Source organism: Apostichopus japonicus, chromosome 12 (genome assembly GCF_037975245.1).
Source record: "Apostichopus japonicus isolate 1M-3 chromosome 12, ASM3797524v1, whole genome shotgun sequence".
Classification (NCBI taxonomy): domain Eukaryota; kingdom Metazoa; phylum Echinodermata; class Holothuroidea; order Aspidochirotida; family Stichopodidae; genus Apostichopus; species Apostichopus japonicus.
Window position 1 is genome coordinate 17903434 of NC_092572.1, and position 13123 is coordinate 17916556.

Consider the following 13123-nt stretch of genomic DNA (forward strand, 5'->3'; position numbering starts at 1 on the left):
TTTACTGAGTCGACGTGTATACAGCCAGTAGCCACATACTGTATTAACATTACTGCAGCCACATAACTACCAAGCAAGCAGACCAACTGTTCGGACGAATAAGGGTAGACTAAAGCGGCCTTGTCGTAGTACTAGTCATACAAAAACGATGTGGAAAGAAGGATAACAAAGTTTCAGTAACACGAAAACCAGGGGTAAAGGAAGAAATAGCCTAGCCTATACTTAGACCTAGGCTAGCTAAGCATAGCAGAGTGTATGTCCCTCACGCCTACTTTCCATTGTCAATAAAACTGACACAGTATTTCATGTTCCAAATAAACATGTTCTTCATCCCATTATTATATTGGAACAGTCAAAAGGCTACGCACCTTTATGCCTGCAATGGGTGTATATTATTATATTGTAACTGTAGTGTAAGGCCTAGGCCTACATCATACATGTACACTACTTTGCTTATCACTGGTACCTTAATATTGGTACTCAGTACATCAAACTGTTCAAGTAAAGTGTGATGTGATCATCATCATGATGATAGTTAGCTACACAGTCAAATATCTCACATGCTGTCATGCCATTGAGAATATCAGAAAATTTAAGAAAACTTAGATTCCAGAACTACAAAAAAATATTTCCAAATTATAGTGATGTTTCATGGAATTGTGCTTTTTGGTGATGTTTATTTTCAATTTGTCAAATTGGTAACTACTGCTATGGTAGGACTGTTTGTGAATTCAGTTTTGTGGACAACTAACTGTCAATATTCATTTACTCAGTTGTGACATACATACAGAGGTGCCCATACCTAATGGGGTGCGGGAGGGGGGGGGGGGGGTGGGTGGAACATAGCTGGCACAGGGGGATTCAGAGAGATTTAAAAAGAAATATTTAGTTTTGTCTTTCAATCTGTAATTTGCTAGCGACAATAATCTGTTTTATGTTAGGATCTGTTTTATGTTAAGGAATGATATAAACTTCACTGCCTTTATTTCAGTTTTATAGAGTGACTGCAGGATAGTGTCTTTATGTTAGCCTCACATAGTGAGTAGACTATAGACCTTTACGCACCTTTGTAGCTAGGGTTTGTCAAACTTTGCCTATTGTAACTGTGTTAATCCCTAGTTTGAACATTATACTGTAATATAGTAACCATGAGGTATGAACATGACCATGGTCAGTTGCTGAAATGCTTAATAACTGCTTTTGTTCTATCTCGTCGCTCTCTAGGTCAAACGATGGCTAAAGCTAAGAGGCCTTGTGTCAACTTAGCTAAGTTAAAGTTCCAGTTATCTTGCGAATGGGGTGATTGTGATCATTCAGCTTCCAGTATGCCTTTCTTTATGAGACACGTCAAGGAGCACTTTGTAGATTTCTTGCCCGAGGGAGTCACAGCAGATAACTATAAGAAACATACATTAGAACCAAACGGTAAGTGTAGCTAGTCCATAGGAGTTGAAACGGCTCTAGGCTGATTCAGAGTACGAGGCCAAGGCCTAGGATTTGCCGATCAGCAAATGTTTGTGCTTAACGTGGCATGTCACATGAATAGTTGTTCCATTACCAAAAAAAAGAAAGAAAACAAAAGTAAAATGAAAATAAAATTTTACAAAAAAGATTGGTCTTTCAATCTTGCCACAATGTAGTCAATGTATTAGTTAACGTCTGTTTCCTCCATGAACATGTGTCCTGTTGTGATATCCTAGGTTTCCGTTACTTACAGAACTTGGCTTGACTATGAATGAGAAAAATGTGGTGATATTGTAATATCTTAGTAATATATATCTTAATTCTAAATGTAACAGCATGGGTATAACACAAATTATGAGAGAACTCCAAAAGGTAGATTAGCAAGTAATATATTGACTGTATTGGACGAGAGCTTATAATTAGGGACTGAAGACATATGAAGAGTACACAGTACACACACACAGAGTACAGTACACACAGAATACAGTACAGTACACACACACAAGACCACAGTGGTCTGATGAGTCAGATTACTGACCTCTGACCTCTACTGGAATGTGTCAGATAGTGAACTTTGACATGAACTTTCACTACTGGCCTTGGATACTTAAAACATTTACAAATATACTATAATTATCAAAGTTGTTTGTTTTGAAGGTTCTACAAAAACTGGGTATTTTAGATGGAGAAACAACATTACAATGATTGACCCTATGGAATTGTATATACATGAGTAGCAACTAAAACAATCTTGGTATATTTTTGTTTTTATTGATCATTAAAATGCCAATTCTTTTTACTATATACTGTAGCATGAGTAGTCTTGCCTTTGTCGTTAAGGCGCATTCATCGGAATTTTTATCTAAATATTGTTTATTTTAGATAAGATTTGCTGTCTCTGGAGAAATTGCTACTATTTGACCTCCGACCCTATCCTCCTGATTCGACATCTGTTCTACCATGCGTTCCATACAAAGATCAAAGGTCGTGGAAAGTCTCTTGTGACATTAGCCAGTTCCTTTCCCGATTGCCAGGTAGACATACCAAATAGCAACTTTCTGCAGGAGTTACCGAATCCATTTGAATGTCGATGGGCCTCTTGTCAGGTACAATTCTTCTTGTTCAAGGATATCAAATGTGGTATATTATATATATTTCATTTTGTCTTAAGAAAACAATTTAGAGTTTTATTCATTTTTGTTCTGTTAACATCAAGGAGGATACATTGTTTGACTGGCCATCAACTTTTTTTTAAATTAAACCAACAAAAGGGGCAATTTGTATTTTGATTACAGCTGTATACTCATACACATAGGAATTGTGGAAACTGTTTATTTTGGCTGGGAGTCCAGTGATGCAGCTCTCTCATATATTTGTTGGCCTCTGCTAGTAAGCAAGGGCCACACTTTACCCCCTGTGGTCTAGATTACCCCCTGTGGTCTAGATTACCCCCATGTGGTCTAGATTACCCCCTAGGCTTGAGAAATTACTCAATTATTAAAAGCTTGGACAGCAACTTACAACTGATGCTTATTTGAAGAATCAGGAATTATACTGCAGTAGTCAAACATGTAACTTAAGTGTGGAATATAATATGTTATACTGAAATAACATGGTAATAATAAATAGGTACAAATTTAATCATTACTCCTTTCCATTCATATTAACTCAATGTCCATTTTGTCTCTTTAACCTGATAGTTCACTACGGATAACATTGAAGCCTTCTTCGTCCATAATGAGGAGCACTACGATTTTCTTGACGGCAAGACAACGGTTGTGTGTCGGTGGGAAGGTAAGAACCTGAAGCAGATGGCTACAAATCGTTACCACATTCCACGTACCTTACCAAGGGGTGCCGGAACCAGAGTGGTTAGGTGGGACATATTATGCCCCACCGATGATGGTGATGTTTCATAATCATCCAGTTTTCTACAATTTCACATCAGGCTTGGACCAACTTAAAAACTAACTAGCTTCATTTTGTAGTGACTTTTAGGCACAAAATTAAAGTTTTGAAATATTTTGGAATGAAAAGGATTGCTATCATTCCAAGTTGAATTTGTTATTTGAGAAATGACCCTGTAAACATCTGAAGCTCTGTAAGTGGCTGGACTACTGCAACTTTAAAGGCATTGAAGACTCGCCCCAAACAGCGTGCGGCCATCTGAAAAAGTTAACTTTCCGTTGCTTGCAAGTGACGTACAAAAAAAAGGCAGACAGTAATGAAACGTGATACCTTGTTATCTTTAGCTGGACCTGAGATGTCCATCGCTGTATTGTTTGTACACTGTGCTGTGGGTATTGACCGCAGCTGTATGTACTGACTGTACACTAGTGTCTAATTACCGGTGGTAGCAAGCTGTGTGTGTGTATTTTCTGGGATCGATGGGTGGTGTCTAACACTTCTGTTACACCTCATTCGAAACTAGGTCAGATTACCGGCATTAGACGTTTCTTTTTGCCCGAGTCTTCACACCCTTTAACAAACACACCGCTAGGCTAGGTCATTTCCTCAGATGTAATAAAAGACACAGAAGGAAGACAGAAGATGATGTTATTGCCTCAAATAATATGTTCAAAAACTTATTCAAAGAAAAAAAAAATGTTGTGGAACTTGAATGTCATTCAGGGGTGCACCATTTGCTAATATGTTTTGTTTTTGAATTAGTAGAATTTATAAAGCAAATGAATTAATATTTAACAATTAAGCCTGCACTAAGGAGACGACATCATCAACTGTTAATCTGTTAAGGTGTTTTCTAGACATTTCTAGACTTAAGCTGAATAACTAAAAAAACATTACTAGCAGTCCGGGTTTTTTTTTCGCGTTCATGGACTGTGACACATCAAGATTACAATTCTACCTCTAGCCACCCTTTTATATAGCTCGTCAATATTAGTTACCGTTCAAGAGTCATAGCTATTTAAGAAATAATGTTTTGTGGTCATGCAAATAGTAAAATGCTATGCAAAGATGTATGGTATATTTTGTACACAAAACTAAAAGTTTCAGTGTTTTTTTCATTTATTTATTTTTGAAGTAAGGAAAAGTTCAATACAAATTGCTTGCAACTGCCTTAAAATACATGAAAATATGATTTTTTTTGCTGGGTTTTTTGTTGTTGTCACAATTGGCATTCCATACTTCTATTTCTGTAGGTTGTAACATTATGTGCTGGAACAAATATCGGCTCAGGGATCATCTGATTGCTCACACACAAGAGAAAAAGTTTGCCTGTCACAACTGTGGGAATATGTTCTCAAATAGCACCAAATTCCTCGACCACCTTGAGAAGCAAGTTCCTTTAGACGGTAAGATTGTTCCACAATTTTTTTTTCTCAAATAGGTCTTTTCTTTTATAATGGTAAGGCTAGATTTGTTTTCATGTTTGTCGCAAGTCGTCCTGAAAAGTTCAAATGACACTTGACTAACGTATAAAAGTGATATGAATTATGGGTTAACGGAAACTGACATTTAAAAATTTAAAAATAACCTCAAACCAACCCCACCCCCCCCCCCCAAAAAAAAATTGTCTTAAGGTGGTACGAATGTGGTTGCTACTTCTCTGTGTCCATATACCTTATCCAACCTAGGTGGACCACATACCCCATATAGAGACACTGTACATATTGCCTGTTGCCCAAGTATACATGTTGAAATAAGACTTCAAAACACTCCATAAGAAAGCTAAGCCAAATTTCTCAACATGGATAGTCACCATGGCCTTCTCTTTTGCCCAATTTAAAAAAAAAAATGATCAGCTCAAAAGTGGTGACGATTTTCTATAAATTTTGTTTCCACTTTGCCATAGGTTTGTGATTTATATATAAATATAGTGTTTGTACATAAAATATCCCCGGCCACTGCCAGCCACATACATCAGTCTCCCTAGCCTAGGGAATAATTTATCTGGTATCACATGCTAAAATAGATGCAAAGTGGGCAGATTGCTATACAAACTGTGCAATGCAGCATAGCAGTGTTTGCACACAGTAACCATAATACTTTATAAAGTTCATGTCCCCTCCCCCCAGGGAATAATATATCCGGTATCGCATGGTAAAATAGATGCAAAATGTGCAGATTGCTATACAAACTGTGCATTGATGCATGTAGCAGTGTTTGTACACAGTATCCATAAAACTTTGTAACGGTTCATGTCCCCTCCTCCCAGGGAATAATATATCTGGTATCGCATGCTAAAATAGATGCAAAGTGGGCAGATTGCTATACAAACTGTGCAATGCAGCATAGCAGTGTTTGCACACAGAAACCATAGTGTTCTACATGAGACAGAGTTTAGAACATTCAAAACATAAACCAAAAATTTGAACATAAAATTATTACCTGTAGCCCAACACCAACATCACAAGTAAGATTTTATTTTGAGTCCTATTCATAACATGCCTTGCTTATTTTATTTATATGTTTGATTTCTTGTACAGATCAAAACTTCCAGTGTTCTCATTGTTCTAAGATATTTGCAAACCAGAGACTTCTACGAGACCATGTGAGGGTGCATGGTAAGTATATATATTCCCCCTCATAGCATCATGTCAAAGTACATATATACAGCTTTAATCTGATATTTATAACCTGGAAAGAAACAACTGTTTGTGTATAAAAGTGTTTGTCAACATTGGGATCCTGATAGGACTGTAGTGGAACTGCTGCCAGGCTTGGTTCTAAAGGACACAATATTGTTGTATTCTGCATTCTACACAATAAATAACTGCTTGTCTGCGGAGATAATCTGTCTCTTGTTTTAATATGCAAAAGATGCCTCCAAACTAGAAGGAAAATTTAGGGCTCTTAAAATGCAACCTGGATTTGGTTGCTACGCGTGGCCGTATCCCAGCAACCAAAAAAAAGTTTGAAAAAGTTTGTTTACCCAAAATCATCCTTTGAGACATGTGGCAAGACACCATATCAATTTCAGGCGATTCTGAGAGGATCGATGTGGATTCGACCCAAAAATCTGTTGATTTGGCATGGATTGACCCATATATAACATTAGAAGTTTTGGTCTGTAACGGAAATCAAACATATAAATGGATTAAAGAAGACGTGTTATAAGAAGGGCTCAAAATGTATGTATAGATTCAGTCTTGGTGTAGCAGGATTTTGCAGATGTCCTTTTTTTCTTTGAATCATTTTAGCTAACATTTCTCTCTATCCAGATAGTCTGTAGTACATGATACAATGCAAATAATAATTTAATTAAACTGAAGTGTCAGTACCTCATGATGATGATGAGGAACCTGGCAGTGTGTGGCCGGCTTTATACAGTAATGAATGCTTCGATAATAGATAAATTGGATAATCCGGGATTTGTGATAATCCAGGATTAGTGATAATCCATGGTTTACTGTTTTCTATAAAATATTATTCTTTGTAACAATGATTCTGCCTTTGGTAACCAAGATTGTTTAAGTTTATGTTACATATTATTAATATAACATGTTATAAATATCAACTTTTACAAAAGTGTTACTTTATAATGGATATTTATGCACCTTATTCATTGTTTATTACCAAACAGGAGTTTGAAGAAATTGAAATAATCTGAATTTTTTCAAAACTTTCTTCGTGATTTCTGGACTCGTTCAATAACCCTTTGTTGATTACTCATGTAATATTCAGAAAAAACAAGTAACACACTTGTCATTCTGTTTCTAAAGATTGAAAGACACAAGAAAAGTACAACTTTCTCAACCATCGCTTATTTTTCTGTTTTTAAATTGTTGGATGCACAATAGTCAAAAGGAGAGTTTGTTCATCGATGTTTACACCAAGCAATTACTTCCTTCCCTGAAATTTGCTCTTTCACAGTCAACCATTATAAGTGTCCCCTCTGTGATATGACCTGCCATTCGCCATCCAACCTTCGTAACCACATCAACAGCAGGCACTCCGAGGACAGGCCGTTCCCATGTGACTTCTGCGGTTTAGGGTGAGTCAATCAACCCTTAGTATGGGGTGGGGGTAGGGGACAGTTGAGAGAACTTTGTCAGAATGTGGTGATATATGCAATGATGAACTTCACACCTCTCTTATCTGTCTCCAGTCATCTTAACCAAATCTATCTTAACCTCACCAAACTGGTAACATTGAATCACTGCACCCTTTACCGACCCGCTTCTGGGTGGGTGCCCACCTCCTCAGATTCCTTCTGCATCTAACACTTTGAAAGACTACCAATTAATTTATCAGGATTTCCAGATTTATACAAATTGCAGTTTGGAATTTTGTGGTTTAAGAAGAATCCTTGCTGGTATTTCTCATCAATTATATCTAACACCATGTTCTGTTGTGACTACTGTATTAAGTAATAGTGCTCTTGTCAATTTTCTTTGCAAGATTTACTTGTACTAAAGTTAGAACTGATGACTATTTTTGACATTGCTTTCAATAAACCCAGAGGTGGAATTGTTTTTTTGTTGGGGGGGGGGGGAAATAAAATGCAGATGTTGTCTGTTATTATCAAATTGACGGTAGTTTGCAACCAGGGAGCAACTTCATCAAACTATTTTCGTTTTCTTTGGTCTTCTTTCATCAGGTGCAGGACGAAGTACGATCTCCTGAGACACATCCAGACCCACAGTCAAAATCACAACCTCTGTTGCGACTTCTTTGATTGCAAGTACAAAGCTAAGACCACTACCTCGTTGAGGAGACATTACCAGAAGGAACATCTGGTGAGGGGTTCGAGGGGCTCTCTAACCCCCGAATAACATTTAAAGAATATTCAAATATGCGAACGTTCCATGGAATACATCAAGCCACAAGGTTGAAGAACGTTAAAGATAACAATCAACTTTTCAAGACCTTGTTATAATTGCACATTATGTTCAATTTAGTGGATCATTAATAATGAATTACAAATTATCTCAATCTTTCATCTTGTTTTGGTTTCATATTCTTCCTGTGTCATTAAAGCCTGACACTTGTTTTAGAAACCAGTAATGTTTGCTATTGGCTTGTGGAAGAAAGTAAAGTATTGTCATGCAAATGAGGAAACTTTTTCTGAATCTCGTAACTTCTGTGAGAGATCTCGTGACAGACCTTACTCATGTAAAACTGAGATCATGAAACTCCCAAGGCCTAAAGGAGCTTATGTGCCTCCCCTTCCGATAATGCTAAATCTTTGAAACGCAATTCCATAGGTCTTTTGTGAGACCAGAATGACCGAGGGAGGGTTACCCTCAAATTTCCTACCACATTCAGCGAGTTATTTGGTTCAATTTCATAACATACTTTTACATCACCAAGGTAACAAGAGACTCTGAAATTATCTATTTTTTGCATGATGTAGAAAGAATTATGTAAATATTGAAGCCTTGTGACACCGAGGGAATAAATGTGATCTTACTTATTTGTCTTGATGTACGATGCCACTTCCAGTCCACTTGTAAAGTATGAATCATGAAATCACCCAGTCTGATGAGCTAGCATGAATTCATGTTGTCTGTTTTTTTTCTCCTCCGTGGGCAGAATTTGGATCCCAAGAAATACTGCTGTCACATTTGCCAGCAACGTTTCACCCAGGGCGGTAAGCTCACCCATCATCTCAAGAGGAAACATAAATTCAAGTGGCCGTCAGGATTCAGTCGATTCAGGTAACATGAAATAACGACAACTTTTTATATTCTCTGCCAAGCGTACAATATTTTAGGCAGTTTCCTATGATGCCTATATACTTTGAGGGAAGAGGGGGATGTGTGGGGGGTGGGGAAGAGGGAGGGTGGTTGGCAAGGAGGCTCGGCAGGGAATGACTGGCTCACTCCATTCCTTCACCGTGACTAGCAATTCACAGAAATTACTAAAACTTTTGAAAGGAAATAAGTTTGAAATTGTTAATTGCACCAAATTATTCGAAAGGTGTAACTGACTGGAAGGTTTTATTTCAAACGTGTTACATATGCTGAGATATATACATGTGAATTATGTATTGAACAGAAATTGATGTCATTCTTTGCACAGGGAGATTGTCCTTGTCTTTTGTATGCAAAGCCTGTGTGTCTTTGACTTAACAGTTTCTTCATTTGTTTGGAAAATGCAAAGCTGCCCACCACTGTCTCCCTGCCCATCCTTGCCCTCACCCAGCCCCCCCCCCCATCCTCACCTCCTCAAAAGGAAAGTTGTACTCACATTTCGATAATGAGGTATCATAAATTCCTAATTATATATTGAAAGTAGGAAGTATAGAAAAAGATGATTGAAGCTAGTAAAATTGGTATTGATAAGTAGTTGCTGATATTAGAAAGCTTAAAAGAGATTTCCAGATCATATATAACACCCAACCTGTATTATAAGATTGTCCTAAAGTTCATGACACTTCCTTTCATCGTAGATACAAGGAACATGAAGACGGACTCTATCGACTACAGACCGTGCGTTACGAAAGCCTCGAGATCACAGAACACTTTCTGAATGATAAAAAACAGGACGAGGTCGCCGTTGAAGAGTTACAGGTGGACAAGCAGCTGACCGAGGTACTTCAGGAGCAGATGGAGATGGTGCAGGAGAGCATGGCACTGGCAGAGTACCAAGAGGAGGAGAGAGGCAGAATGGAAGGGTATGAGGATGGTGGAGGAGGCAGGCTGGAAGGGTATGAGGAGGGTGGAGGAGGCAGGCTGGAAGGGTATGAGGAGGGTAGGGGTGGAGGAGGCAGGCTGGTAGAGTACCAGGAGGGTGATGGAGGCAGGCTGGTAGAGTACCAGGAGGGTGGTGGAGGCAGGCTGGAAGGGTATGAAGAGGGCGGTGGTGGAGGAGGGAGACTGGAAGAGTACCAGGAGGGTGCAGGAGGCAGGCTGGAAGGGTATGAGGAGGGCCGTGAGGAAGGCAGAATGGGCTGGTATCAGGAGGGTGAGGGAGGCAGAATGGTACAGTATCAGGAGGAGGAGGGTGGTGGAGACAGATTAGAAGGCTTCGATGACATGATAGCAGATGGAGTAGTTACTCTCGGAGCAGAGGAGACTGTAATGCACCCTGTAGATGATGGAGGGATGTATCAAGTGAGATTACACGATGCAGAGATTGAGAGGTACCAGTGATGAGGAACTACTATCGGGTGCAAGAGAGGGACTGAGGTTGGTCACTCTTAAGGAGCAGAGGAAACTGTTATTCACCCTGTAGATGAGTAAGTGAGATTACACGATGCAGAGATGGAGAGGTACCAGTGGTGAAATGAGGGATTACCTTGGGGTACAGGAGGGTTAAGGATCATGAGAGCATGTGAGGTAGGGGGATGGAAGTTAGAAATGGTTTCTCAGTGAACATTGGAAAGTGTCATGTAACCTGTAGCTGATGGAGGTTTCATTCCGTAGAAATATGAGTTATTATAAGCATTTTTGCTGGAATTGGGCATTCCAGCTTAAGGGAAAACAAATTCATAGAATATCTCAAATTAATTTATATTCATATTTTTATTGATTATTTGATCTTTGTAAACATGATTATATGACTAGCAGAATTTGAGCTGTTTCATCAATTCCGTCCAGATTTATGCAGATTTATGCAGACTGCTGCGCTCCTTGCCATTTGTGCCATCATGTGTACACAAAACTTCAAAAGCCATTGAGCACCTCCTTAAAACTATTGGTTCCCCTCCAAACGTCAGGTTGGAGGGAGGCGGGGGGGGGGGGGGGGGAGGGGTGGGGAAGGTGATGATCTTTGAGTTTGGTTTGAAAGTTTAACAAACCTTCTGAGTATTACTCAAAGTAATATTGCAATTTATCAAAGAAAGACAGTCGTCTAAAATTATCAACCAAATTTTGTAACCTTGGTTCAACTCTCAACATTTTGGTTGTCTGGCCAGTTTTCAATGTCGGCATATAGTAAACATAATCACACAGTTTATTATGAATTTCTGCCTTCTGGCAAAACCTCGTGTTTTGGTTTCTATGTTGTTGTTTTGTTGTTGTTTTCTTTCACATTGTTTATTTTATATGTTGATTTGTTTATCAAAAATAAATTTACTTAATTTTTCAAGAAAAATGATTGAGCCTTTTAGTTTCCAGTTTTTGCTTCTTCTGTAAATATTTTTCATTTGGGGTGTGTTCAGTCATTTTATGTAAGGATCTTGAGCTAATTATGTTTGCATGATTTCCGTAAACAATTGAGGGTCTTAGTTTATAATGAACTGATGTAAATATGGCCCACGTGTCGCTAGTAACCATGTCATTTTTGTGGAAAAACCAATTTCTCGGTTTTTGTGTCATTTTGTGAAATGTAATTGACTAGTGAGACTGTCTGGTTCCATCCAAGGAGCAAATACATGGCCCGCCACCTTCCGATCGTCAGCCGGGTGAAGTTTTGCAATCAGTCGGGAAAGAATTGGATGACTACCAAGGGTGTACCCTTCCCACCCCCTTCATTTTCAAACCTATCACAAAGTATTAGCAAAAGTTATCTTTATGTCTACGATATAGACCTAATAACATTCTTAATATGCCTCACTGTTTATCATTGGAAATGAAATTGTATTTTTTTTTTCTGGGAATGTACGACCGCTCCCCCACCCCCTATACCGGAGACAGTATCAATGCACAGAGGCAGCACCCCTACATAAAATCTTTTATTCGCTTCTGGCCCACCTATAAAGATTCAAGTCATTACCAAAATCAGCCGGGGTAATTTTCAAGTTTATTATTATGTATTGGCAAAACCTTGCGTTGGAGTTATTTATGTAGACTTATATCGATAGTCTAAATATGCTTCAAAATGCACCATTTGAAGTTTAAAAGTGTATTCTACTTACTACATAGGGGTCAATTTCAATGAATCTGTACAGTCTCCCTCAGATATAAAACCCTCCATTCGCCTCTGGCTTCCACCAAAGCTCAGCCCCCTACCTTAAATCAGTCGGGGTGGGGATTTTAATTGTCCCCGCCCCATATTTAAAATCTTGCGCACACCACTGGATGCAGTTCGCTTTCCAATGACGTATATACACACAGACAAGGGCGGCGGAAACACTTTTAATCTGGGGGGGCACCGACATCAAAGGGCACTCTGCAGAAATTCGATTGGACTGATGCAGCCTTATATTTAGTACCCTTTATAACTCTTATTGTATTATCTTATTTGCGTATACACAGCACTCCTTCAACGCCCTCCCCCCCCCCCAAGGAAAATATGCATACTGGCACTGCAATATCCAATGTGCAAATTGGGAAACAAGGAACATGTTTTCTTTTGAGACAAAATGAAGTGAAATCATGCTAGTTGCTAATGTAGGAATCTTCCGAATTAGAGTTTATTTCTTGTCAATATCTTAACAATTTTTTTTCCATTCGAAATAGCTTTGAGTTTGACCCACAGAAATTCATTAAAAGTCAGGGGCGTAGCTAGGATTTGCAAAGTTGTATGCACGACTATCTGAGCGGAGCGCCACCATCGGTTGGCGCGGAGCGTACAAGAAAAATTTTGGTTTTACAAACCACTCAGATGCCTAGAAACGGCCCTTCCCGAGTGTTCATTCTGGTTCCTTGGCCTCTTGCTAACTTGAGACACCTCAATTTTTATGTAGAAAAAGGGCACATTTTTAACCTGAGGAAAAGTGGGGGGGGGGGGGCACGTGCCCCCTGTGCCCCCCCGGTTCCGCCGCCCTTGCACACAGATCCTAAGAGAGGGTGTGGCGATTTACAAGTCA

At 38.9% G+C, this 13123-nt stretch overlaps 1 protein-coding gene and 1 long non-coding RNA gene across 3 annotated transcripts in view; both read left to right on the top strand.

Annotated features, from left to right (window-relative positions):
* LOC139976768 (uncharacterized) overlaps positions 1–13123 on the top strand; it is a 267039-nt gene that overhangs the window by 38393 nt on the left and 215523 nt on the right. The gene's annotated exons all lie outside the window — the stretch shown is intronic.
* On the top strand, positions 38–10834 carry LOC139978071 (histone H4 transcription factor-like). 2 transcript variants are annotated; one of them, XM_071988035.1, is made up of 11 exons: positions 38–194; positions 1225–1425; positions 2347–2570; positions 3165–3258; positions 4626–4778; positions 5913–5990; positions 7300–7420; positions 8027–8165; positions 8962–9086; positions 9821–10137; positions 10171–10834. In XM_071988035.1, exons 2-11 carry the CDS (start codon positions 1233–1235, stop codon positions 10521–10523), a joined length of 1797 nt encoding a protein of 598 aa, XP_071844136.1. In that variant the 5' UTR covers positions 38–194; positions 1225–1232; the 3' UTR covers positions 10524–10834. The 2 variants fall into 2 exon arrangements, with proteins under 2 accessions (XP_071844136.1, XP_071844135.1); XM_071988034.1 differs by having other exon boundaries at positions 9821–10834.

What these genes read in the sequence shown, in the direction of transcription:
- LOC139978071 (XM_071988034.1), top strand. Translation starts at nt 1,233, where the DNA reads ATGGCTAAAGCTAAGAGGCCTTGTGTCAACTTAGCTAAGTTAAAGTTC. An exon ending in GTCGATGGGCCTCTTGTCAG is followed by an intron (nt 2,571 to 3,164) that starts GTACAATTCTTC and finishes TTAACCTGATAG; the next exon opens with TTCACTACGGATAACATTGA. An exon ending in TCAGGATTCAGTCGATTCAG is followed by an intron (nt 9,087 to 9,820) that starts GTAACATGAAAT and finishes CTTTCATCGTAG; the next exon opens with ATACAAGGAACATGAAGACG.